The sequence below is a fragment of the Panicum virgatum genome, chromosome 6N (genome assembly GCF_016808335.1).
Source record: "Panicum virgatum strain AP13 chromosome 6N, P.virgatum_v5, whole genome shotgun sequence".
Classification (NCBI taxonomy): domain Eukaryota; kingdom Viridiplantae; phylum Streptophyta; class Magnoliopsida; order Poales; family Poaceae; genus Panicum; species Panicum virgatum.
In genome coordinates this window covers 53,207,485-53,230,244 of record NC_053150.1, presented here as the reverse complement: position 1 = coordinate 53,230,244, position 22,760 = coordinate 53,207,485, and the positions used below count along the sequence as shown (strand labels likewise).

The 22,760-nt window shown below is 46.3% G+C and overlaps 1 protein-coding gene across 1 annotated transcript; it reads right to left on the bottom strand.

The window, feature by feature from the left end:
- Positions 1-5,187: 5,187 nt before the first annotated feature.
- LOC120679033 (structural maintenance of chromosomes protein 1) lies at positions 5,188-21,754 on the bottom strand. The gene is made up of 18 exons (XM_039960521.1): positions 21,143-21,754; positions 20,810-21,046; positions 20,491-20,724; positions 19,753-19,991; positions 18,753-19,019; positions 18,376-18,646; positions 12,002-12,126; positions 10,888-10,997; positions 10,688-10,795; positions 10,458-10,597; positions 9,804-9,893; positions 9,507-9,715; positions 9,249-9,418; positions 8,748-8,857; positions 8,167-8,546; positions 6,221-6,472; positions 5,556-5,783; positions 5,188-5,485 (listed from the first exon to the last, which is right to left on the bottom strand). The coding sequence occupies exons 1-18, from the start codon at positions 21,614-21,616 to the stop codon at positions 5,437-5,439; spliced, it is 3,693 nt and encodes a 1,230-aa protein (XP_039816455.1). The 5' UTR covers positions 21,617-21,754; the 3' UTR covers positions 5,188-5,436.
- Between the last annotated feature and the right edge of the window lie 1,006 nt (positions 21,755-22,760).

Here is a 22,760-nt window from a genome sequence, read left to right as displayed (position 1 = left end):
TGCAACTCGATCCCTTGAGTTGGGTCTTTTTCAACCACTTCTTCTTTCCACTATCTTGATCCTTTCCACCAAGGGGGCAAGATCACGCCCGCACAAACTTGTCGCTGCTCACCACACCGTCGGGAGCTAGCTGGCGACACCTAGCCGTCTAGGAGGCTCACCTCCAAGAGTAACAAATGTAAAGATGAATCTTTGATGGAATCAAGAGTGCTCAAGCTATGGATGCTCTTAGCTGCTCGAAATGCAGCTCTCACAGTGGTCACTTTGCTCACACACACTCAATCTCTCATTCCAATCCAAGGATATGTAATCTAGTTAGCACAACTCACAAAGAGTGTTGGGGAGAGCTAGCTGGTCAAGAAAATACTTCAAGAAGCTCAGAAGAATGCCAAGAACCAGCAGCCCTCAAAGGAGAGGGCTGAGGGGTATAAATACCCCACTTCCAAAAAACTAGCTGTTGCTCTGTCAGTATAGACCGGTCAGACTGGTCCCCCAGACCGGTCAGACTGGTCGGTTCAAATAAACTAGCCGTTGGACCTAACCGGTCAGACCGGTCAGGGTCAGAGAACCCTAAAACCCTGTTTACAAGACTCCACTTGATCCAACAAGTCAAGACTTGATCATTCAAGTATTTCTAAGTTATTTCTCAAAGGTTTTTCTCTCAGGATCCTCACATGAGTGATCTATGAGCACTTTTGACCGAGTCAAATAATCAATGTTGCATCCCTCTTGATAATATGGTATACCTATACTCAAGATTAAATTTAAAACACATTTCATCCACTTGTGTCTTGAATCACTTCATATTTGCCATACTTTGATTTTCTCGAACTTGGGATTCCAACATTGCACAATCTTCTCTTTTGAGCAAATCCATACTTGAGCTAGTGACTTAGAGTCCCAATAACTTTGCAAATCTATCCTTGAATCCTCAAGTCACTCCAATAAGATATTTGATGCATTGCATCGCTTCTCACGACAAGGCTTGGATATGATTCTTCGAACACCCCACGGATACTAACACTTCACCTTAGCAATTCGCACACATGGTGAGCCATCGCTCCACCAAAGCTTGCTTAGTCCCTCGTACTAGTCATCTCGGTTGGTTTCTTCATCACTTACCCTTGCTATGTTGAGTTAAGCTTTGCACACCAAGAATGAATTCCATATTCCATTTTCATATCTTCATTTCTGTCTTGGTTGTAAACATGAATGATAACCATATTTCACGCATTGCAAGCTTCCATAAATAATACCAATATATCTAGCTCACAAGTGTATGTCTCTTTTTAATTTTATTAACCCATGAAGACTTGCAATAATGCTTTCAAAAATTGGTACTTCAAATGTTCCAAGCCATAAATAGAGACCATTTGATAATATTTTATGAATACTTGTCTCTTACTTTCCTTCATAATATGCTTGACTTTCAATAATAAGCTTCTCTTTTATTTGATTCTTTTTCACATGAGTCAATGCATAAATGATATACAAACAAGTCTCTGCTCATGATATCTCAAATAAAGCGTTAGTCTTTTAATCATGTTTGTCATTCAATTCACCAAAACCCATTAGGGGCCTAGATGCACTTTCACCGGAGTTGGCGGACGGGACTCCGGTCATGTCCGCTATGCGACGTGGCTGCTGACGGCGTCTGACCCCGCGCTCTGCAGTGGAGTGGTTGGCAATAAATGCGCCTGTCAGTCGAGTGGGTGGGTTGCAGTCCCCGTCTGTCAAGGGGTAGCCTCAACCGAGGCAGAGTTTCCCTTCGAACCGAGGTCCAGCGGAGGGCTCGGCCGAGGGGGTCTCGAACGAGGCGGAGTTCGTCCGCCCTCCGAGGGTAGGTCTCGTACCCTCGGACGAGGTGGAGATGTAGCGCGCTGCCGGAGGCTTCGGTGGCGAGGCCTCGGACAGGCCGTACTTTGATGTTGGGCCGTGGGCTGAGTGCATATTGGGCCTCTTTGGAATCTTGAGAGGATTTGGGCGTCGAGTAGTCCTTCTTCCCCTTCGGATCGGAGGAAGATGGCTCGCCTTGGCTCTGTCGATCATCGGCCGGCTCGGCGACTTCTTCCTCTCCAGGATCACCGTCTAGTAGTCCTTCTTCACTGGTTGCTTAATTGTGTTTTGCGTTTTCGAGGGCGTCTTTACCCCTAAGTTAGGGTGCCCCATATTGTCGTACCCGACATATATATAGGCAGCGAAGAAAGCACCAATTTTGTCAGGCAAATCCGTCCAGCCTGAATGAGGTGTCGCCCGTGCCAGCCCGCTAACTTGGAAGCTACCTTATCCATCAGAGGTTGAAAATCGGTTTTTCGTAGCCTCCTCACCGTGAGTCGTAGCCCCAGGTATTTTATAGGGAAGTTGGTGCGCACGACGGGGAAGCCGGACAGAGTGTCATCCAGGTTCATGGCATCACAACTGATCGGTGTAACGCTTGTTTTCAACAGGTTTGTCGTAAGGCCAGTGACCTCACCGAAGTTCTTTAGGATGAGCGCTAGATTACTGATGTCGTTTCGGACTGGTTTTACGAAGATCAATGCATCATCAGCATACACTGATATCCTGAAACGGGTGGCTCTTCCTCCTAGCTTGTGCAGCAATTTTAGCTCTGTGGCCTTTAGAAGTAGCCGGTGCAGGGGATCAAAAGCGAGGATGAAGAGGAGCTGGGAGAAGGGGTCCCCCTGCCGCAGTCTGCGACCGTGCTGGATAGGTTCGGTCGGCGTTCCGTTTGACTAGAATTGTTGAAGTGGAGGTAGAAAGTATTGCAGCGATCCAATTTGTCCAGCGCTGAGGAAACCTCTATGTTGCATCAGGGAGAGCAAGTAATCCCAACGGACTGAGTCGCAAGCTTTGGAAATGTCAAGCGTCAAGAGCAGCGAGGGTGTCTTGTTTCGGTGGAAGCGTTGTGCTACGTTCCACATACAGGAAGTTGTCATAGATGTTTCTTCCTTTTATGAAGGCACTTTGGCAGGTGGAGATGAGTTCCTGCATTTTTGACGCGAGCCAAAGGGCGAGGATCTTGCTGACGATTTTCGCAAAGGCATGGATGAGGTTGATCGGCCTGAAGTCCGAGATCGAATCTGCCTCCTCTTTTCTTTTTGGAATTAGGACCATATTTGCTTTTTTTAGCATATTGAGGTTTGCACAACATCCCATGTAGAAGTAATTGATCGCCACTAAAAGGTCCTGCTTGATGAAGCTCCAGCATTCTTTGAAGAAGCACCCCGTGAAACCATCCGGCCCCGGCGCTTTGTCGTGCGGGAGTTATTTTATAGCAATCAAGACCTCATGTTCGGAGAAGGGGTCATCCAAGACGGTGAGGTTGACCGTGGGTAGGCAAAGGGCATCCCAGTTGAAGTCCCGAGTACATGCCGGTGTATCCGCCATGATAGAGAAGTGGTCATGAATGACTTGTTGTTTCTCTTGATGTGCAAAAGCCCATCCCTGGCCATTCCGCGGACATTGAATGAAATTCTTTCGCCTTCTTAAGTTTTCCTTGAGGTGAAAGAATGTGGTATTGGTGTCGCCTTCCCTGAGATAGGTCACTCGCAAGCTTTGCCATTTCCTGGCCTTCTCAATTATCACCCAGCCAAGGATGCGCTTCTTGAGCTTGCACTGCAAACATCCAACTCAGTCCAATCCAACTCCACTTAATCCAATCCATCCAACATAATCCAAAATTTCATGTCATCTTGGGCATCTTCCTCTTCTGTCCATCTTCCTCATGTCTTGGCTATCGACCTCATCTTTGCCTGCCACTGTCACAACAGCTGGAAACTCTAAGCGAAAGCTGCAGCGGCCTTGACTAGCCCTAGTCATTCGGGTAATAGAAAATTCGGCCGAAATTAGACTGAAAAAGGAATACCCGAAATTTCGGGTAGAGATTCGGGTATCGGGTAATCCCAATTACCCGAACTTCTATCAGCTGTCTAAATATTAATTCAAGCGTTCAGAATTGATTCAATCAATCAAACGATCATTTTCAGTTCAAACTTTGGAAGTTTGGATGCCCCTTCTCCCATCGTGTGCACGGACCATGGTCCTTGGCATGCCCAACCCGCGAGCGCGCACACTGCACCGGCCGGTTGATCCGGCAGGATCGTGTCCTCCGAGTAGGATGCCGCGTGACTCCGGCCATTGCCCGCGCGCCACGTGAAGATCACAGTCGCAGTCGCAGAGGAGGTGACCGCGACGCTCCTGCGGTCGCCGTCCGCTCCCCGTTCGGCCCCGGGGCAGGGCCGCAGGGGCGGTCGCCGGTCGATGGCGAAGCTGGCCGCAGGGAGGTCGGCGGCGTTGGCCGCTGGCGCACGGCCGCACGCAGGGGTAGCCGGGTAGGTATGGCACAGGGCCGTCGTCGCATAGCCCGTCGCCGGCAGGGGCGCAGCGCAGGGCAGGGGCGAAGCTCAGAAGCTGGCGAGTGGCAGCTGGGTGTGTGGAGGACTGGATGAAGGGGATAGATCCCGGGGGGGGGGGGGGGGGGGTGGTAGTCCGTGTCTTCGTTAGGCTGGGCCTCTTTGGTCGTGGGCTGCTGACATATCCGATATAATTCGGGTGGTTCGGATACCAGAGGTCTGTACCAGAATTACCCGATATAAATTCGGGTTTCTGGACATCCTACTCGAAATAGGAATTGGGTAATTCAGGTTCGGATTTCGGGTTCGTGAAATTATGCCCAGGGCTCGTCATTTGGGTTCGCCTCATCACCTCTGCGCCTCATTATGTAACGATGTGCCCCACTGTTGTTCGACTGGGCGCCATGCGTACGGTTCTACGGCAGCGGCGCTAGCCGTTTCATCGTCACAAGCCCAAAGTGGTTGGTGCGGCGACCACGCACGGAGCAGCTCCTCAACGAGCTGCGCCGCTGCCGCTGTCGGCGTACGACACGGCATGAGTCAAGTTACTGCAGTCAGTGCATGATGTCTGTCCGTTCCCTTCATCATCTGGTCCGATAAAATTTGGATCATCCTCCAATTTTTTATCCAACATAATCCAATCCTATTAGATTCAAAGTAAATGGACGTCCATATCCAATAAGATCCAAGTGTCAAAATCCAACCATTCCCAGGAGTTATCTACCAAAACAAACATTGAATGTTCAACACATGCACTACCGAAACAAACAGCCTCACATAACAAAGTAAAAAAAAAACAGTTAAGCCTGTCCGGGGGGGGGGGGGGGGGGGGGGGGTGTTCAAGTTATCTTACCACATGAATCCAAAATACAATGGTGTTTTCTCAGCAAATAACTTATGTTCAAACAATCCACAAAGACATCTCCAGCTTATACAGCAATCTTATGTTTCTGAATCAACTGCACACGACAAGGTTTATTAAAAAATACTACATGCGATGACTAAGCACTATGTACACAAGTTAAAGCGTTGTTCACGACAGCTAGCAAGCAGATAACAATTAGATATACATCCAACGATTGCTTCACGCTTCCCTATACTTAGTCAGGTCGAAGGTGAGAGTTCTCGAGCAGCTGCAAATCGAAACTCAAAAGTTAGGTAATGCCTGCAGAAAAGAAGGCAAGTAATATATGTTCGGTTTACCTTTGTTCTGAGTCTCTATAAACACCGACCAGTGCTTCAGCTTTGTCATAGAAACTATCCTTCAGCGATATGACTATACTCTGGAATCCACATTCTCCATTCCCACCTTGTTCACCAGTCACACGCTCACATGACTTTGATCTGATAAACCCAGCAACCTTGGCAACATTTAAATTGTCCAGAGCTGCGTCTACTTCATCCAATATGAAGAAGGGTGATGGCCTGAAACTGAAAATTGCCACAAAACCTTATGACAATTGATCGAGATGAAGCAAGAGAGGCTGTCTGAAATAGATGTGCAGCAAGGTAACCCAAATACTCGTCCAGTGTAGTCTTTTTTTTTTTCTTATATAACAGTGCTGTGCTTTCCCCTTACCAAACGTTAGGGTAAGGCCAGTAAATACTTATTCCAATACACCGCACTAATTTATTAGCCTTGGCATACCCAAAAGGTTCTCAAGAAGCACGGGTGATGGGAAACAGTAAGTAAACATTTCAATATTAGAATCAAACTGGAACCTGAAGAAAACAAGCAGCTGCTTAGGTGATTAGATTGTCTGCAATGGATTTGTGATATTTTACTGATAAAACTATACATAATGGAGGAAACTGACATTTGCAGACTCTTTAAGTCACGATGAAGGAAAATTACTGGAAACATTTACCTGTGAATGGCAAAAAGCAAAGCCAATGCAGCGACAGTCTTCTCCCCACCGGACAACTGTTCCATATCTCTAAACCGTTTGGTTGGTGGCATAGCTGTGTACTTAATTCCATGTAGAAATGGTTCGTCTTCATTTTCTAGGTTTAAATATGCTGTTCCTCCAAGTGGATGTGTATGACTTTTTGTCAACTGCTTATAGATTCTGTCTATGCCTTTAGATATGTGATCAAAGGCCCCCATGAACAGTTCATACCTAAGCATAGAAAGAACTAACAATGAGTAACAAATAATCCTCCAAGAACCTAAATTCACAATATCATATGGGGCAAAAGGCAAAAGTAGTTGTTTGGGAACAGCTCCAGTGTGGTCTCAAATTGAAAAATAGCCTAAGAGAACTGAACATTACACACTATGGGAGTCGACGGCTCGTAGTCAGAGGCAGAAATCGATCTCCACAGTTTGACACGAGCGAATAAAAAAATTAAACTCAAGCACTCCAACTATGCCTTCCCTGTGGGATCAGTGCACAAGCCAAGGCCGCCATGTCTGGAGGAGTAGCCATTGCTAGCTGATGGAGTCGGCAGTTTCCATTTTTTATTTATAAGGTCTACTTGCCGGGAAAGCAAAGTAAGCATAGGCCCCACCAAAGTAAGCGGCAAGATGATTATGCCTACAGCTTATTTTACTGGCCCTTATTTTCTGATTGCAAGCTGCCCAGCCCTCAGGCATGACCACAACTGTTATGCATATTAACATAGAATCCATGAGGAACAAAACTAAACTGTCTTGTCAAAACTATCACAAACCAAACTTCCGAGTAATACTTCCAGAGAGCGACCCTTCTATTTTACATGCTATCGTCCAAAAATTCAAGTAATGAACAGTTTCAAAGAACCATGCTTCTATTTGCACACAAAACCAAAGTTTTTTTTTTGGGCGACCTCCAGGCTTAGTCTCCCAACTATCTCTCTCTAACACACACTCCAGGCAGAGCCGCAGAGGGGGAAGAACAGGGGAGAACAGAGAGCACAAGGGACTTGGTGCTGCTGACCTGAAGCTGCAGCTGGCTACTCCACTATATTCAGGAGCCCAAAATAAAAAAAGCAAAGGTACTGGTAAGGTAGTAACTAAACCATACTCCTACTTTGCACCACTACTCGTAACTTCTACCACTACTTGCTATACTACCTACTATGTAAGGGCATGATACAAGCCCCTAAGTGTCTCACCCGGGGTTTCTACCCCTCCTTTTCTTCTTAATATATTGATGCGCAGCTCTCCTGCGCATTTGAGAAAAAAAACTTGCTATAGTACCTACTACAGCCTGATGTCAACATAAGTTGACTCGCTAGGCATGGCAAAACGTGAGCTGCTATTGCTCCTGCTACAAAGATAACAAGGGCAAACTTAACTATCTACTAGTTTTAAACACTGCTGTCATTTCACCTTCGTAAGACTGGCCATAATGCCAATGCTTAAAAGCAAGTATTGTGAAACGTTATGCAAACAGGGAAGAGTTTTACCAAAGTAGTGTAGTTTTCTGGTATTTACCCAAGACCCAAATATACCTGAACTCACTAAAAGCAGACCAAAGAAATTCTTAAGTCAGCTAAAAACAATCATGTAATAATGTTTGATAATATTGGCAAAATCTCACATCAGTACAAGTAACTTAAGGAAATAGACGGAAGGAATTCACTTTGAGAACTACATAGAGCTTCCTCCTAGCTATCAAGATTCACCATAATTGTTTCTTAACATAACCTAACCAGGCAATGTCTCAAAAGTAAAAAGAATTTCAGATCAATATAAAATAGCATGGGTCTTCCAAAGTGCAATGGAGGAAATCTTGCAAGTTCCTACTAAAGATAGGGCATCCTAGAAAAGAACTTAAGGATTCTATGCCAACAACATCATATGGTGATCAGAAAATTGCAAGGGCAATACCTCCTTTGCTTGACAGAGTTATATTTATCAGATATCCCTCGCTCTTCTTTCCTAGCTGCCTCAAACTTTTCTGTAACCTCCTTTTCCTTTCTTTGGAGCGCATCATATTGATCAAGTGCTTTTAGATTGGGAGCAGTGCGCTCAATATCAGCTAAAAGTGCACCTGTTTTTTGTTTGAACTCTGCCTCATGTTTGTCACGTTCAGACGGTCGCATATCCTGCAGATAGATTTCTTTAAGCTGGCTGTAATCAAGGACTGGCACTTCTGAGGATGACCCGGTATCCATTGGATCATTCACTGTAGGAAGCTTCAACTGCTCCAGTTCACACGTCTCATGAATCTCCCGTTGGCGTGATATAAGTTGCACGAGTTGTCCCTCCTACAATTCCATGGATGTTTTGCAATAATATCAACCTTAAACATATTTGTTAAACTTGTACACGTAATAGCACCAACATCAATAGCTCAAACAAAAAGATGGAGCAAAAAATGTGTTCTAAAAGACTTCAGACATGACTCTGCTTAAAGTGCATAAAAGAAATCTTGACGAGAGAGGACTACGACTGTTAGAAAAGCCTACCTTTGACTTCACTTGGCGATCCAACTTTGCCAATGTAGATGTAACATTACCATTCTGTTCCTTTAATTCATCAATAACCTTCTCACATTCGTCTGACTTGGATTTCCAGTCTGTGTAGGGTATAAATACAAACAAAATCATGAAGATGCATCTGGGGCTTAGGAAAGTTTCGTCGTTTGACATAAATGTTAGTGATGCATCTCAGTCCTAAAAGCAGAGCAGTATCACAATGAACAAAACTGAAGTATTACAGCCTATGGACTCAAGTATAAAATTTGTGCTCATTCATGAGAAAAACATTATAAGTTTCTTTGAGTTGCAAGAGCTAATTGGCCTCTGCTGCGCTGAAGGCATAGCTAAACAACTATTGCACTGAAATATCTAAGCTTAAAAGTCAAACCATGATGTGGCATGTATGCACGGAACAAGTGTCACCTACCATAACTACTTTTGATCACTAAGCGCTATCAAGAAAATAGGAAAGATGATTCAAATGTGCACCTTCAGCCTCAGCTTTCAGTTCATCCATCTGAGTCAAAATTTCTTCAGTTTCAGCCTTAGCACCAGACTCTCTCTCCTGTAAGAACTTAAGCTCTTTTTCTAGGGACTCAAATGTCTCCCTTAACTTCACAATTGGTGCCTGCATATCTCGCTTTTGTTCATATTCAAGCCTGCAAAACAAGATATCATTCGTACTCAAAATTGTATGTCCAGTCAAAGCAAAATTTAGTTAATGGTAATTGTCTCGTTGTCACATACTGATATTTCAATTTTGACATTTGATTACTTAGGCTCAGCTTCCTCTCCTGCAGTGCTTGAGCATCTTTTAGTTGCCTTTCTTCATACTCGCGGATATTCTTAACACCAACTGAAATGCTGAAATCTCTGTACACCTTGTCCACAATCTCATTGATTTTTTTCTCAAGCTTTCTTACTTCTGCTTCTTTCTCAGCAAGACGTGTCTCCAGCTAAAGAAACAAAATAAGTAACTGATGCGACAGTAACAGTTCAGACCTGATGAAAACAACCCGTGTAACATCTTCAACAAAATATTACCTCTTCCTTTCCAGGCTCCAGACGATTAATCTCTTCCTCAATATTACTCCTCTCAGATGCCAATTTGAGTAGCTTAGCTCTGAGGTTATTCTGCACAAAAAATTGATTCACTTTTAAGAAAGATAAAGAGTCTAAGAATTAATTAAGAAAAAAGAAGCAATCCCTCATTGCAATAAGGAGGAAGGGCAAGAGTGAGAGCTTTCAGCTAATACATGGTAATAGCTTTTGCATAGAATCCTTATTCAAAGCTAGTAGTGGATAAAAATATCAATTAACAGAGAGATAGGCAGTACAATCAATTTGGCATGTCATGTTACAAAGGGAACTCAAGTCAAAAGCTTAACAAAAAGTATTTTTCTTTTGATGGGGAACAATATCCAAGAACCAACTAACCACGTTTGTCAAGACCAAAGGGTTGTATAAACAAAATGGAAACGAAAATGTATAAACAAAATGGAAACAAAAAAAGTATAAACAAGCCTGCCCTCTATGAAATGAAAATGAGACAATGGTAAATAAATAATGACAAGCCTGCCCTCTATGAAATAACATCCACTGTAGGTTAGAGTACTTTCTTTCTTTATGGTTATCCACTTAGACAACAAAAAATAACATCAATCATTATTGGCTTTATTAATCAAAATATCAACCTACCTGTTCAACATTCAAGTAATGCAACTTTTTCTCAAGTCCAGTTATTTTCTCAGATATGGCAAGCTCCTTTCTCTGCAACTCCCTGGGTGACCCAAGTTCTGACATTTCAGATTCCAGCTGATTCTTTTTCTTCTTCAAAGCTGCAACACAAATTGCATGAAGAGCCAGGAAGACATTAGCAAATAGCACACATCTGTGTATATAACAAGGGGACAGAGGGCAATACAGACATTCTATTCTGCTATCATCCCATTTGTTTGATCTAGCTTCCATTCCCCCACTTATTCCACCAGTCATCGTGCCAGATTTTGTCAGCAGAATCCCATCAACAGTAACAACTAAATGCAACACATGATAGCACAAATAAGCATAAAAATAACCAAACAAGAAAAAATATGCTGCTTCAGAATAAGAAGATATATGCCCTTACCTTTATACCTTTCACCACTCCAACTTAAGGTTTTAGCTTCGTCAAGTTTATCACAGACAAGTGTATTTCCAACTGCATACAGAACTGCTTTCTCCAAAGCTCGGTCAAACGTACAATGTTAAGATACAAAATATAGCATGGTGAAAAAATTGGTACAGTTTTATTGAAGTTAACTTTTTCTCAACAAAATATTATTGAAAAAATTGCAATGTGGCACCAGCTCTTCCTACATCTATATATACTTATCATGCTGAGAGATTAATTCACAACAGTATGACAATACATTCCATGCAATAGTATGGGGGCAGGTTATAGGTGGATACATTTAGTCAGAGGTAGAAAAAAACAGTAGTGCGTTTTTTAAAGTACCTATGCTTGCAATGCCGAGAGATCGATTCAGAACAGCATTACTAATTTAGGCAATGGTAGGGAAACAAATAATTAAAGTAAATGTTCAAAGGGTTGCATGGAAGGGGTTTAATTCTTTGTGCATCCTCGGAGCCTGGACCATTTGGAAGCATAGGAATGCATGTGTTTTTGAGGGAGCGTCTCCAAACCTACAGGTCGCGGTGCAAGCCTTCAAGGAGGAATCACACCTTTGGCAATTCTCAGGGGCTAAGAGGCTCGCTGCCCTAAGCCTTGAGTTAGGGGAAAGGCATGCCCATTAGCTGGTTTGGATCATTGTGGTCTGGTCCCAACTTTGTGTGTTTTTTGTAATAGTCTTTTTTTAGATCTGCACGCTCCTCACTCTGGTCCAAGGTGTGGAGTGTTCTATGTATTTGGACCACTCTTATTCTCTCTTAATACAAAGATACACAGCTCTCCTGCGTGTTCGAGAAAAAAAAAGGTTACATGGAAACACAACTGTGTTCCTACTGTCAGATGAGAATCAGTATGTGTACTAAACAAATAAATAATGTGTACATAACTGCATTCCTACTGTGTTCCTACAAGAATTTCTTGAGGACACTGAAGATAATCTACTAAACAAAATAAATTTACGATGCATGGCTTTAAGGCTACTTCATATAATCTATTGCAAATCATCTGCAGAATTTAATGAGAAAAAATATTCAGTGGAGCAAGAAGCTAACATAAAGACTAAAAAGGATATTGAATGACATCAAAAACCAACTGCGCAGATCCACCAAGGGTTCGCAGCTTCTCAATTATTGGCTTCACACGGACAGATTGCAAGGGAATAAATGTCTGTGGAGGAAGACGCTGCTCCTTCAGATACTGTAGCACAGGAAAGATAAAAGTAACTTTGCCTATTCCAATAGATGAACATGTGTTGTATGCAACAGTAACAAGATCCCTTTTTTTCTGTCAAGTCAGCATGTCGGCCATGAAATGCATATTGCGCTCTTTCCATAAGTTCAGACATGGCCCCTTACTTTTTAAAAAAAAATCAGAAGTACCTAATACATACAACTCTATTGAATATCATGTCACCTTTGCTATGCTCATTTTGTCCTAATTAATGGGTACGCCCTTTAATGAGCAGTGACTTTGTTACCAAGCTATTTCTTATTGTTGGTACTCAGAGTCTGATTAGGACATAACTTTCTCAGATACAATCACTACCCCTACTGTCCCTCATGTTGAAATATTCAAAGTCCAATGCACAAGCAAAGCAACTTAATTACTGAATTCATTCCTGAGTGTATAAACTTTCCTGATGAGAATGTGTTGCTACATAACTCTTCGGATGCGAAGATTTAGCATGTTTAGGTATCTTCGTTGACTAGGATATTTTATAGTAAGCAGTTTCATCATTTAACTGAACATAATCAGATAGGTTGCTCCCTAAATATTTGCTCAGTTTACGCAAGTTGCCACTCTAAGCATCGAACATATGCAAGCAACTGCCAGAGTTAAGTCGTATAGTAAACACATAATGTCTAACACAGGAAGTTTGAATTCAAACGGCAGGAAAGAACATAAATTTGAATGTAACAGGCAGAACTGGTGTTAATGAATACAAAAAGGAAGCATATGGTATTAAAACATACACAAGTACTTTATCAACACAGTACTGTTTAAAATGTGTTAAGCTGCCTCTAGAAAATAGTGTGTTTATATGGATAAACATGGAGTCTTGTCCAGATTCAGATTCATTTTTAAATAAACCAGACTATGAAAAATTATTGTTGGATGAGATTTGCATTGATCTGATCCCATGGTAAGGCAGTGAGGCGAGGCGTGGCAAGCGACCCCCTTCCAATCGCCTAGGCGCTTATAAAGTGAGGCAATTGCTACACCATATTAACCTAAGAAGCTGCAAAACAGCAGGTGAAGGAGGGAGAAAAAATAAGAAGGGTGTGTGGCCCAGCCTATATCCCCCTCCCATGGTATGACCTACATGTGTGGTTCCCTCAGGCCCATCCAGGCCACAAGCTCTCCCTTTCCGCCCTTGCTCCCTCCCTCCCTCTCTCCAGACATGCTGCAGCCACCCGCAACCGCTCCTCCCTGCCGCTTCCCTTTCCTCATCTGATCTGCGACCTCAGATCCCCCCACCCACCCCACCTGCCGTGCGATGAACCATGCCAGACTGACCGAAGCAAGTTCAACGCCAGTATCAGAGACAGCAGCTGCAGTTTCCTGGCCTCACCTCCCCAACCGTTCTCCCTCCCTAACTCTGTTTTGCTGATCTTTGGTCGTGGCGACCGGGACGCCCAGAATCCCAGCACACCCCATCACCTATGAGGCACCTTGAAAATTATGTCCGATCCAAATAGATATGATGATGCATTAATGCGTGATACTGCACTCTAATAAATTATATGGATCCATCAAATTGTGCAAACCCTCAAACGCATTTTGAATATAATCCATCCAGCTTTATTCCAATAGTTTCCATGATGAGTTAGCAAACCACCACCAGAATATAGGGATTTCCCCCTTTTATCATGCCCAATTTTTATGTCATTTAAAATGTTCAGTATTTCTAGAACGTGCATTTTGAATTAAGCATAAAAGAAATAGTACTATATTGACTGCTATAGATGGTACAATATGCCTTCCAGTAACTAAGTGTAAGAGAGAGAATAGGAGAGAATAGTGGCTTGTATTTCTCCAAACCCTAGAAGGGTGGGATATATAGTTCCTATACATGGGCCTCTATACATGGACTCAATATACACCAACACCCCCCCCTCCGCAGTCTGAACTACCGGCGCAGCGGTGTTCAAGACTGGACAACAAGAAAGCTAACACCCCCCCCCCCCCGCAGTCTGAACTACCGACGCAGCGGTGTTCAAGACTGGACAAAAAGGAAGTACAAAGGGCAAATACCCCCCGCAGCCACAACTAGCCACCTACTACGTTGAGGCTGGAGCGAAACTCCGAGAAGTTCGAGGAGGCCAATCCCTTGGTGAAGATGTCAGTAAACTGGGAGGTAGTCGGGACATGGAGTACCCGAACATCGCCGATGGCGACTCTGTCGCGCACGAAGTGTAGGTCGATCTCCACATGCTTCGTCCGCTGATGCTGGACGGGGTTGGTGGAGAGATACACGGCGCTGACGTTGTCGCAGTAGACGAGCGTGCTCTTGGCGAGCGGGCTGTGAAGCTCCGCCAAGAGCTGTCGTAGCCAGGACGCCTCTGCCACGCCGTTAGCGACAGCCCGGTACTCCGCCTCAGCACTGGAGCGGGAGACAACCGGCTGCCGCTTGGACGACCAGGAGACCAGGTTGCCGCCCAGGAAGACGGCGTAGCCGGAAGTAGAGCGACGAGTGTCCAGGTAGCCAGCCCAGTCAGCGTCGGTGTAGACCACCAGCTCAGCAGAGGACGAGCGGTGAAGCACCAGGCCGAGGTCCACAGTGCCACGAACGTAGCGGAGGAGACGCTTCAGGGCAGTAAGGTGTGACTCCCGGGGATCATGCATATGGAGACAGACCTGCTGAACAGCGTAGGTTTGGTCCGGCTTGGTGAAGGTGAGGTACTGCAAAGCGCCAGCCAGACTCCGGTAGGTAGTAGGATCAGCCACCGGATCACCCAGATCAGCAGACAGCTTCGCCTGAGTATCGACAGGAGTGGAGTAGGGCTTGCAATCAGTCATCCCAGCCCGCTCCAGAATATCGAGTGCGTACTGCCGCTGGTGAAGGAGAAGACCAGACGGGCGAGGCTCAACAGTAACGCCCAAGAAGTGGTGGAGCTGACCCAGACCCTTCATAGCAAACTCCTGCTGCAGAGAGGAGATGACACTCTGAAGTAGCTGCTGACTAGAGGCTGTGAGCACAATGTCATCGACATAGAGCAGCAGATATGCAGTCTCATCCCCACGGCGGTAGATGAAGAGAGACGTGTCGGACTTGGCCTCGGTGAACCCCAATGTCAGCAAAAACGTGTCGAACCGAGAGTACCAAGCTCGAGCAGACTGCTTCAGACCATAGAGAGACTTGTTGAGCCGGCAGACCATATCCGGACGACTCGAGTCCACAAATCCCGCTGGCTGCGAGCAGTAGACAGTCTCTGAGAGAGTGCCGTGAAGAAACGCATTCTTCACGTCCAGCTGGTGCACAGGCCAGGAGCGCGAGAGCGCAAGCGAGAGGACCGTGCGGACCGTAGCGGGCTTCACCACTGGGCTGAAGGTCTCATCATAGTCCACACCAGATCGCTGAGTGAACCCCCGGAGAACCCAGCGAGCCTTGTAGCGCTCCAGTGTGCCATCAGCCCGACGCAACCAGACGGATGCGGCACGAGGTCCCACGTCTGGTTGGCAAGAAGAGCCGCGTACTCCTCTTCCATCGCGCGACACTAGTGAGGATCCGCCAAGGCATCGCGGACAGAGGAGGATACCGGACACCCGCGGCTCTCCCTCGGTGGCGGAGAGAGTCGCGACCTGAGACGCCATCCGCCGAGTCACCATGGGATGAATATGCCGAGGATCCCAATGGATGACTGGCGGGTGGTACACCTCCGGCTCGGCTCGAGAGGGAGCCAGAGGAGGCGGCGGCGGCGACGGCTCCAGTGTAGGCGTCGCAGGAGCCTCCGGAGCAGGAGGCGGCGCCGGTGTCGACGCCGAACGACACCGGTACACCTGCAATAGCTGAGCGTACCGCTGCGGCGCCGGTACACCTGCACCGGATGAGCGTACCGCGCAGGGGCAAGGGAAGGCACCGGGGCCGCGCGTGGCGCAGCGGGAGACAACGGGTCCGCGCGCGGCACGACCGGAGGTCTGGGGGCCGCGCGTGGCGCAGCAGAGATCACCGGAAGCGGTGCCAGTGCACCGGGAAAACCTGCAGGAAAAGGACAGACAGGTAACGGTGGCTAAACCACCGGGTCAGTCGGAAACAAAGACCCCAGCTCGGGGTCAGGAGAAGGTGTGGAGGTGGAGTAGGGGAAATCCGACTCGTTAAAGACAACGTGTCGGGAGATCAGAACACGGCGAGAGGTGAGGTCAAAGCATCGGTACCCCTTGTGGTCAGGGGAGTACCCGAGGAACACACAACGAGTCGAGCGGGGCGCCAGCTTGTGAGAAGCGGTGGCGGAAGTGTTAGGGTAACACGCACACCCGAAGACCCGAAGGTGGTCGTAGCGAGGAGGGGTACCGAAGAGAGCGTGGTGTGGAGTGGGAGCAGGAGAAGCAGTGGACGGAAGGCAGTTGAGCAGGTAGGTGGCAATGTGGAGGCTCTCAGCCCAGAAGCGCGGGGACAGAGAGGCCTGGATCAGAAGGGTGCGCACGACGTCGTTCGTCGTGCGAATCATCCGCTCAGCCTTGCCGTTCTGAGGAGAGGTATACGGACAAGACATACGCAGCTGAACACCCCGAGAGAGGAAGAAGGAACGGGAGGTGGAGTTATCGAACTCCCACCCGTTGTCACACTGGACGGCCTTAACAGTGAGGCCGAACTGAGTGGACACCCAGGCAAAGAAGTGGAGGAGGGTGGGGAAAGTCTCAGACTTGGCGCGTAAAGGGAAAGTCCAAGAGTAATGAGAAAAATTATCAACAATGACCAGGTAATATTTGTAGCCAGACATGCTGAGTGCAGAAGATGTCCACAGGTCACAGTGAATAAGATCAAAAGCATGCGCAGCATGCGAAGAAGAAGAAAACGGAAGTCTAACATGACAACTAACTGACACGCATGACAGAGGTGCTCAGCAGGAACCCTAGTACATGGAACATCGGTACTATGACTGAACTTAGCCAAAACATCGCGGCCGGGGTGTCCAAGCCGGCGGTGCCAGGTGGTGGAAGAATGCGTCACGGCAAAGGCAGTAGACGAAGAAGTCGAAGATGAAGCAACGGAAGCAGGAAGCCGAAGAGTGTAAAGGGGCCCCGGGCTATCACATCTGAGGAGCGGACGCCGGGAAGCCGAATCCTTCACAGTAAGACCAGAAGAGTCAAATTCGATAGAACAGAAATTGTCAGCAGTAAACTGACGAATGGAAAGAAGATTGTGAACCATTTGAGGAGCAACAAGAACATTAGAAAGACGAGGAGCAGAACCCACGGCGGTGACAGAAAGGCAAGACCCATCACCAACCATGATAGAAGAAGGACAAGAGAGGTGTGGGGGTCGGACGGAAGAGAGGATACCGGCATCAGGAGTGGTGTGGAACGAGGCACCCGAGTCGGCGATCCACTCGGTGCTGACCGGCGGCGTCAGTCCCATGGTGCTGAAGGACTGCGCCAGAGCAGCCTGGTCCCACCCCCCAGGCCAGGTCGGCTGCTGGCTGGGCTAAGCAGGCGGGGTCAAGTACGGCGCGGAGAGGGGAGCAGTACCGGTGAACATGGCCGCCGGCTGGAGCTGAGGACGAGGCCCCCCTCCCGGTCCCTGGAACGGCCACATCGAGATGCGCCCTGACCATGGGTTGCTGAAGGATGGCCAGGGCGTACCTCTAGGGACAGGGGCAGAAGCGGGAGTCAGAGCCGGCGGAGTCGGCGCGCCCCGACGGCCCCCACCGGTACCGGTACCCGCAGAAGCAGGGCCACCAGTGGGCCGGGAGGGGCCGGATCGGGCCCCGGCGACGGCGGATCCCCCCCCCCCCCCCCGCACCCTCCGCGCCTCCTGCGCCCGCGGGCAGGGGCGCCAGCGCGACCAGGGCGGCGGCGGCCGGGACAGCAGCGCCCCCTGCGGCGCTCCCCGCGCCTACCGCGCCCGCGCGCGCGCCGGCAGCGGCTGCAGGGGCAGAGGACGGGGCGGCGGCCTTGGCGGCGCTCGGAGCGGCGGCCCACGCGGCGCGCGGAGCAGAGGAAGGGAGGGGAGGGAAGGAGGAGAGGGGGAAGGGGGAGGAGGAGGCCGGCAGCGGCTGCTGCGGGCGGCTGGAAGGGGAGGGAGGAGAGAGGAAACCTAACCCTAGGCTAATGATACCATGTAAGAGAGAGAATAGTGGCTTGTATTCCTCCAAACCCTAGAAGGGTGGGATATATAGTTCCTATACATGGGCCTCTAGATGGGCCTCTATACATGGGCTCAATATACACCAACACTAAGAAAAAAGTAGAATAATTAGACAATAAGAAATCATGTAAGAGCACCTTAATGCATTCCTTTCCGGTGTTTTCATCTTCCACTACAACTGCATCCATGAATTTCCCCATGGCAACAGTAACTGCAAGATTATATTTCTTCTGTGAGGGCCTACAAAGTTCGTGCATGCGACCGTGGACTCCAGGGAATAGCCGCTTTAGACTTCCAACAGTTTCCTTTAATCGAGCGTCACGCTCACTTTCATGCTTATCAGCTTTAAGCTCTCGTAGTTGTGTATCTATTTCATCCACCCTCTGCTTCAGTGTTTGGTACCTAGATCTGCAAGAAATTTAGTTAATAATATTGATAGAGGGAAAAAAATGTTGTGTCAAAGGACTTAGAAGCAACATAATATCAAATCAAAGAACTTAGAACTTAGTCTAACCCTGATGATTGGCGTTCCTTTGCAATTCTGGTATGTTCCTCACGTAAGTGTGCGAGCTCATTCTCATGTTTGGGAATGGAATGAAGAATCTTGTCAAGTCTTGTCTGCAATTCAGTCTCTTGTGATGATATCTCGTCCATACGGCTACACAGCTGCTGCATGTTCTCCTCTAAGTTCTTTTTTGCTTCAACGTCAGCATTTAATTTTTTGTCTATGACTTCCTTCTCATCTCTCAGCTTTGCTGTCTTCATTCCTGCATCCTCCTTACTGTAATAAAATGCAGTCAGAATCCCAACAGCATTGAAGCCAGAGGATTATAAGCATAGACAGTAAGAAGTTTCAAGTTATCCATTTTAGTCACAATTGGGGACAACTGTTTCAGAACAAGCTACTGAAGAGAAGGGGCACTAATATTGCTGGTAATTTCATTGAGCTGAACACTGCAAACTCAAAAATCATCATGCAAGATGGTTGTTTTATCTAGTAACTCATGGTTATCAAATATTGAATACTCGCAATTATCTTGATAAGAAATTGAGAAGAAACAAAGCAATATATTCCAATTTCCAAAGCACCCCTACCACATACTGCATTTTACAAGTTTCAATCTCTTTAGCTGGTCAATGACACTAAGGCGGAGTTTCTCAGAGACGACACTGGGATTTTAAAATCCACTGTCTTCCCACCTACCGCCTCTCTTTGACTTCCTCTGCCTAGCCAGATAAGCATTCAATAGAGGCAACCGCCAATGTTAGGGTATTTGTTTGGCTAATCTGCAGCATATTGGTGCGCGCCATTTTCACAATTATAAATAAACCCCAATACAGTGTATTAAATATAAACATCTGTGGCATAACAGTAATTGGTCTGCACTTTAATCTGAAGCAACTCAACTCCTAGGCGCACAATGTTCATACTAAAGTAATACACTGAAGATGCCCATAATGTCAGCATGGACTAAATATCAAATCAACACTGCACATAAGATGATCAAACTCACATTCTATGATACTCCCGGAGTTGGTCGTCAGCTAACTGCAGTTTTCCACTTTTATCTTGTCCTTGCTCATTCAATTCCTCAATAGCTTTTGTGACATCAACTAGAGCACTTTGCAGCCTTCTCATCTCTTCCAGATGCTTCTTGTTATCATCCTTCTTTTTGTCAATCTCTTTCTTGCAACTTTTGATTTTTGATTTGAGCCGAGAGATTTGCTCTTTCAATTTAAGAAGCTCAGGATGCTGAAAATAAAGATATAATTACATTACACACTTTTACCAGTATGACCTGTTGCATGAAGTCCAAAGATATTGGTAGATCACTTAAAATCCTATAGGATAAGCCTCCTATCAGCTATTATCATCCTAGCAACAACCTCCCTGCAGCAAGCGAGTATCACTGAACTAGTGCAAAACACGGAAGACTTGACAAAGAAGCAGAATGGTGAATTAAAAGCAACTTATACATTCAGCAATTTCATAATGAACATGATTTTATATGAGCACCTAAATCATTTAGTAACAATAGCAGAAATAGAAATATGTGAAGAACTAAGCTAAAAGAGCATTAAATTGTAGCATATAAGGTTACCATCACCACCAAAAATAACAAAGCCAAAATACCAAGCAAGCTGGGTAGGCTATCATTTTACCCATGCTAAACATATAAAAATCGATGATATTACACATGTAGGCAACGAAAGGTTTGGTGGAGCAAAAGAGTGAATAGAAAAGCACTTACCTTCTTGTCTAGTTCAAGCTTTTTCTTGGCTATACTCTTTTCGCACAATGTCATTTTCTTGAGAAAAGCACTTTGCTCCTTCTTTTTTGCAGTTAGTTCATTTTCAGCAGATTGATTCTCTTCCTGCACTTGCTGAAGGGACTCTCTGTCCTCTGCAAGCTCAGCCTCCATTTTCTCTCTGTCTTTCTCGATGGTATAGAGTTGCCACAGGGAATGCTCTGTCTTCAACAGTTTCTGGGAACAAAATCAAGGAGACAGCATAATTAACATGAACAAATTAAATAAACTGCAGGCAAAGCTCGTGCAAAGACTAACAAACCAGGTCCTGCTGGAGACGTAGGTGCATCTCTGCCTCTTCTTTTTGCGCCTTCTTCTGCTTCCGCTCCATGACAATGGTCCTTTTCTCTTGATAGACAAGCGCAGAGTTCTCTTCGGCCCTGGCTTTCTCCTCCTCGAGCTCGTCATACTCCCTCCTAAGCTCATCGGAGCCTGAGATCTGCTCCAGAAGCGCAGTGAGCTCCTTGGGGTTCTTGGAGGCGATGGATTCCACATCACCCTGCAGCGCAAATCGTCAGTCGCCCCAAGTAAACCCTAGATTAAAAGAAGCGAATTATCAGGGGCATACAATGACGAAGGGAATAAATGGAGAGACCTGGAAGACGAGGAAATTGCGGGCCTTGACGAGGATGCCGAGGGATCTGAGCTTGCCGTTATACTCGTCCCAGGTGACAAGGCGGCCGTCGATGCGGTACTCACTGCCGCCTGCGCCGGTAATGGTGCGGGAGAAGTGGAGCTCCTCCTGGTTGGGTTGGCGGTAGACGAGGCGGACGGACGCCCTGCGTCCCTTAGCCTCCTTGTCGCGGTCGTCGAGGGCGTAGATGAGGTCCTTGAGCTGCGCGCCGCGGAGGTGCGCTGAGCGCACGCCAAGCACGAAGCTGATGGCGTCCATAAGATTCGACTTGCCGGCGCCGTTAGGGCCGATGATGGCCGTGAAATCGAAGAAGGGTCCAATCGTCTGCGTACCCTTGTACGACTTGAAGTTCTCGACCTCCAGCCGGTGGATCCGACCACCGCCACCGTCGCCCCTGGCCAGGTTATCGCCGCTGCGCCCATCCACCGCCGCCATCTCCTCCCCTCGACGGACCTTCAAGAACTGGGATACCTAGGGTTTTAGTCGGAGCGCAGACATCCGAAAACAGACCGACGGGAAGGAGGAAGACGAAGGGAGTTGAAGAGGGCCAGAAGAGAGCGGATGTGGACCTCCGGAGCCCAATACGAGTTTCTCTTTCTTTATTACCAGGTCATTTTTGACATTTCTTCACAGACACATAACCTCCTTTCTTAATTACTCATGTATACTGAATCGAAAAAAAAAATTACTCATGTATACTAGCAGATATACCCTAAACCCTATAAACTACATTGCGAGAGACGTCAAATTTAATCCAACTTAACAACGTCTGATTATCATTAATTTCTTTATTTGCCTAAACAGCGTTTAGTAAGTTTAAATAGCACTTAAATGGTAAACAGAGATCACTCGGGTCGTTTAGACTCTAAACGGTGAATTAAACAGTTGAACCGTTTAAACTTGTTAAAACAGTCTAAACAGAGTCGAGCTAAACATAACTAAATAAGCTAAATGAGCATTTAATCAACAGGAGGATTGTTACTACCACAATCAATGATACCGAACTAATTAGCATCGTAAGTATATGAAGTCTTGTGGGTTTTAAATTTCTTTCAAAAAATAATTTGGTAGAATACTTACTTTTTGCAGGGTAAATATGTAGATTTTGTAGCATATTATTTGACATTTGTGTATATTTTGATGTTACTATGCCCAACTATTGATGTCGTGTACCTCCATTTAAACGTCCTAAATGTTAAAGAAAGGGTGGCCGACTATCTACCGCTCGAATAACATTGATTAATTCAGATAATCTAGCCAATGCTCCTAAAGCGGACTAACCGGTCGTCTAGGAGCGGACTAACCGGTCGTCCGTCTGTTGGACTATATGCGAAACTTAACACCTCATTGAAATGTCTGAAATGTCTGCTATATACAGTCAGACCTCCTAGCAAAATGCAGTGTCACAATAGAGACTTCCAGTCGCGTCGCTCCTATTGGCGCGGCCAAATGAGCTAACTATATAGTGCAAATAAAATTTGTACCGAATTAATCTGAAAAAATTACTTAAAAAAGATTAAAAATAAAATAATACTCCATATTCATGGTGATCGATCTAGGAGATGGCCGTGGAAATCTA

Coding starts and splice junctions, on each gene's coding strand:
- LOC120679033 (XM_039960521.1), bottom strand. CDS start 21,616: ATGGCGGCGGTGGATGGGCGCAGCGGCGATAACCTGGCCAGGGGCGAC. Junction 19,992..20,490: donor AGCTTGAACTAGACAAGAAG/GTAAGTGCTTTT, acceptor CTTTATTTTCAG/CATCCTGAGCTTCTTAAATT. Junction 10,998..12,001: donor TTGGTTTTTGATGTCATTCA/ATATCCTTTTTA, acceptor TTAACATTGTAC/GTTTGACCGAGCTTTGGAGA.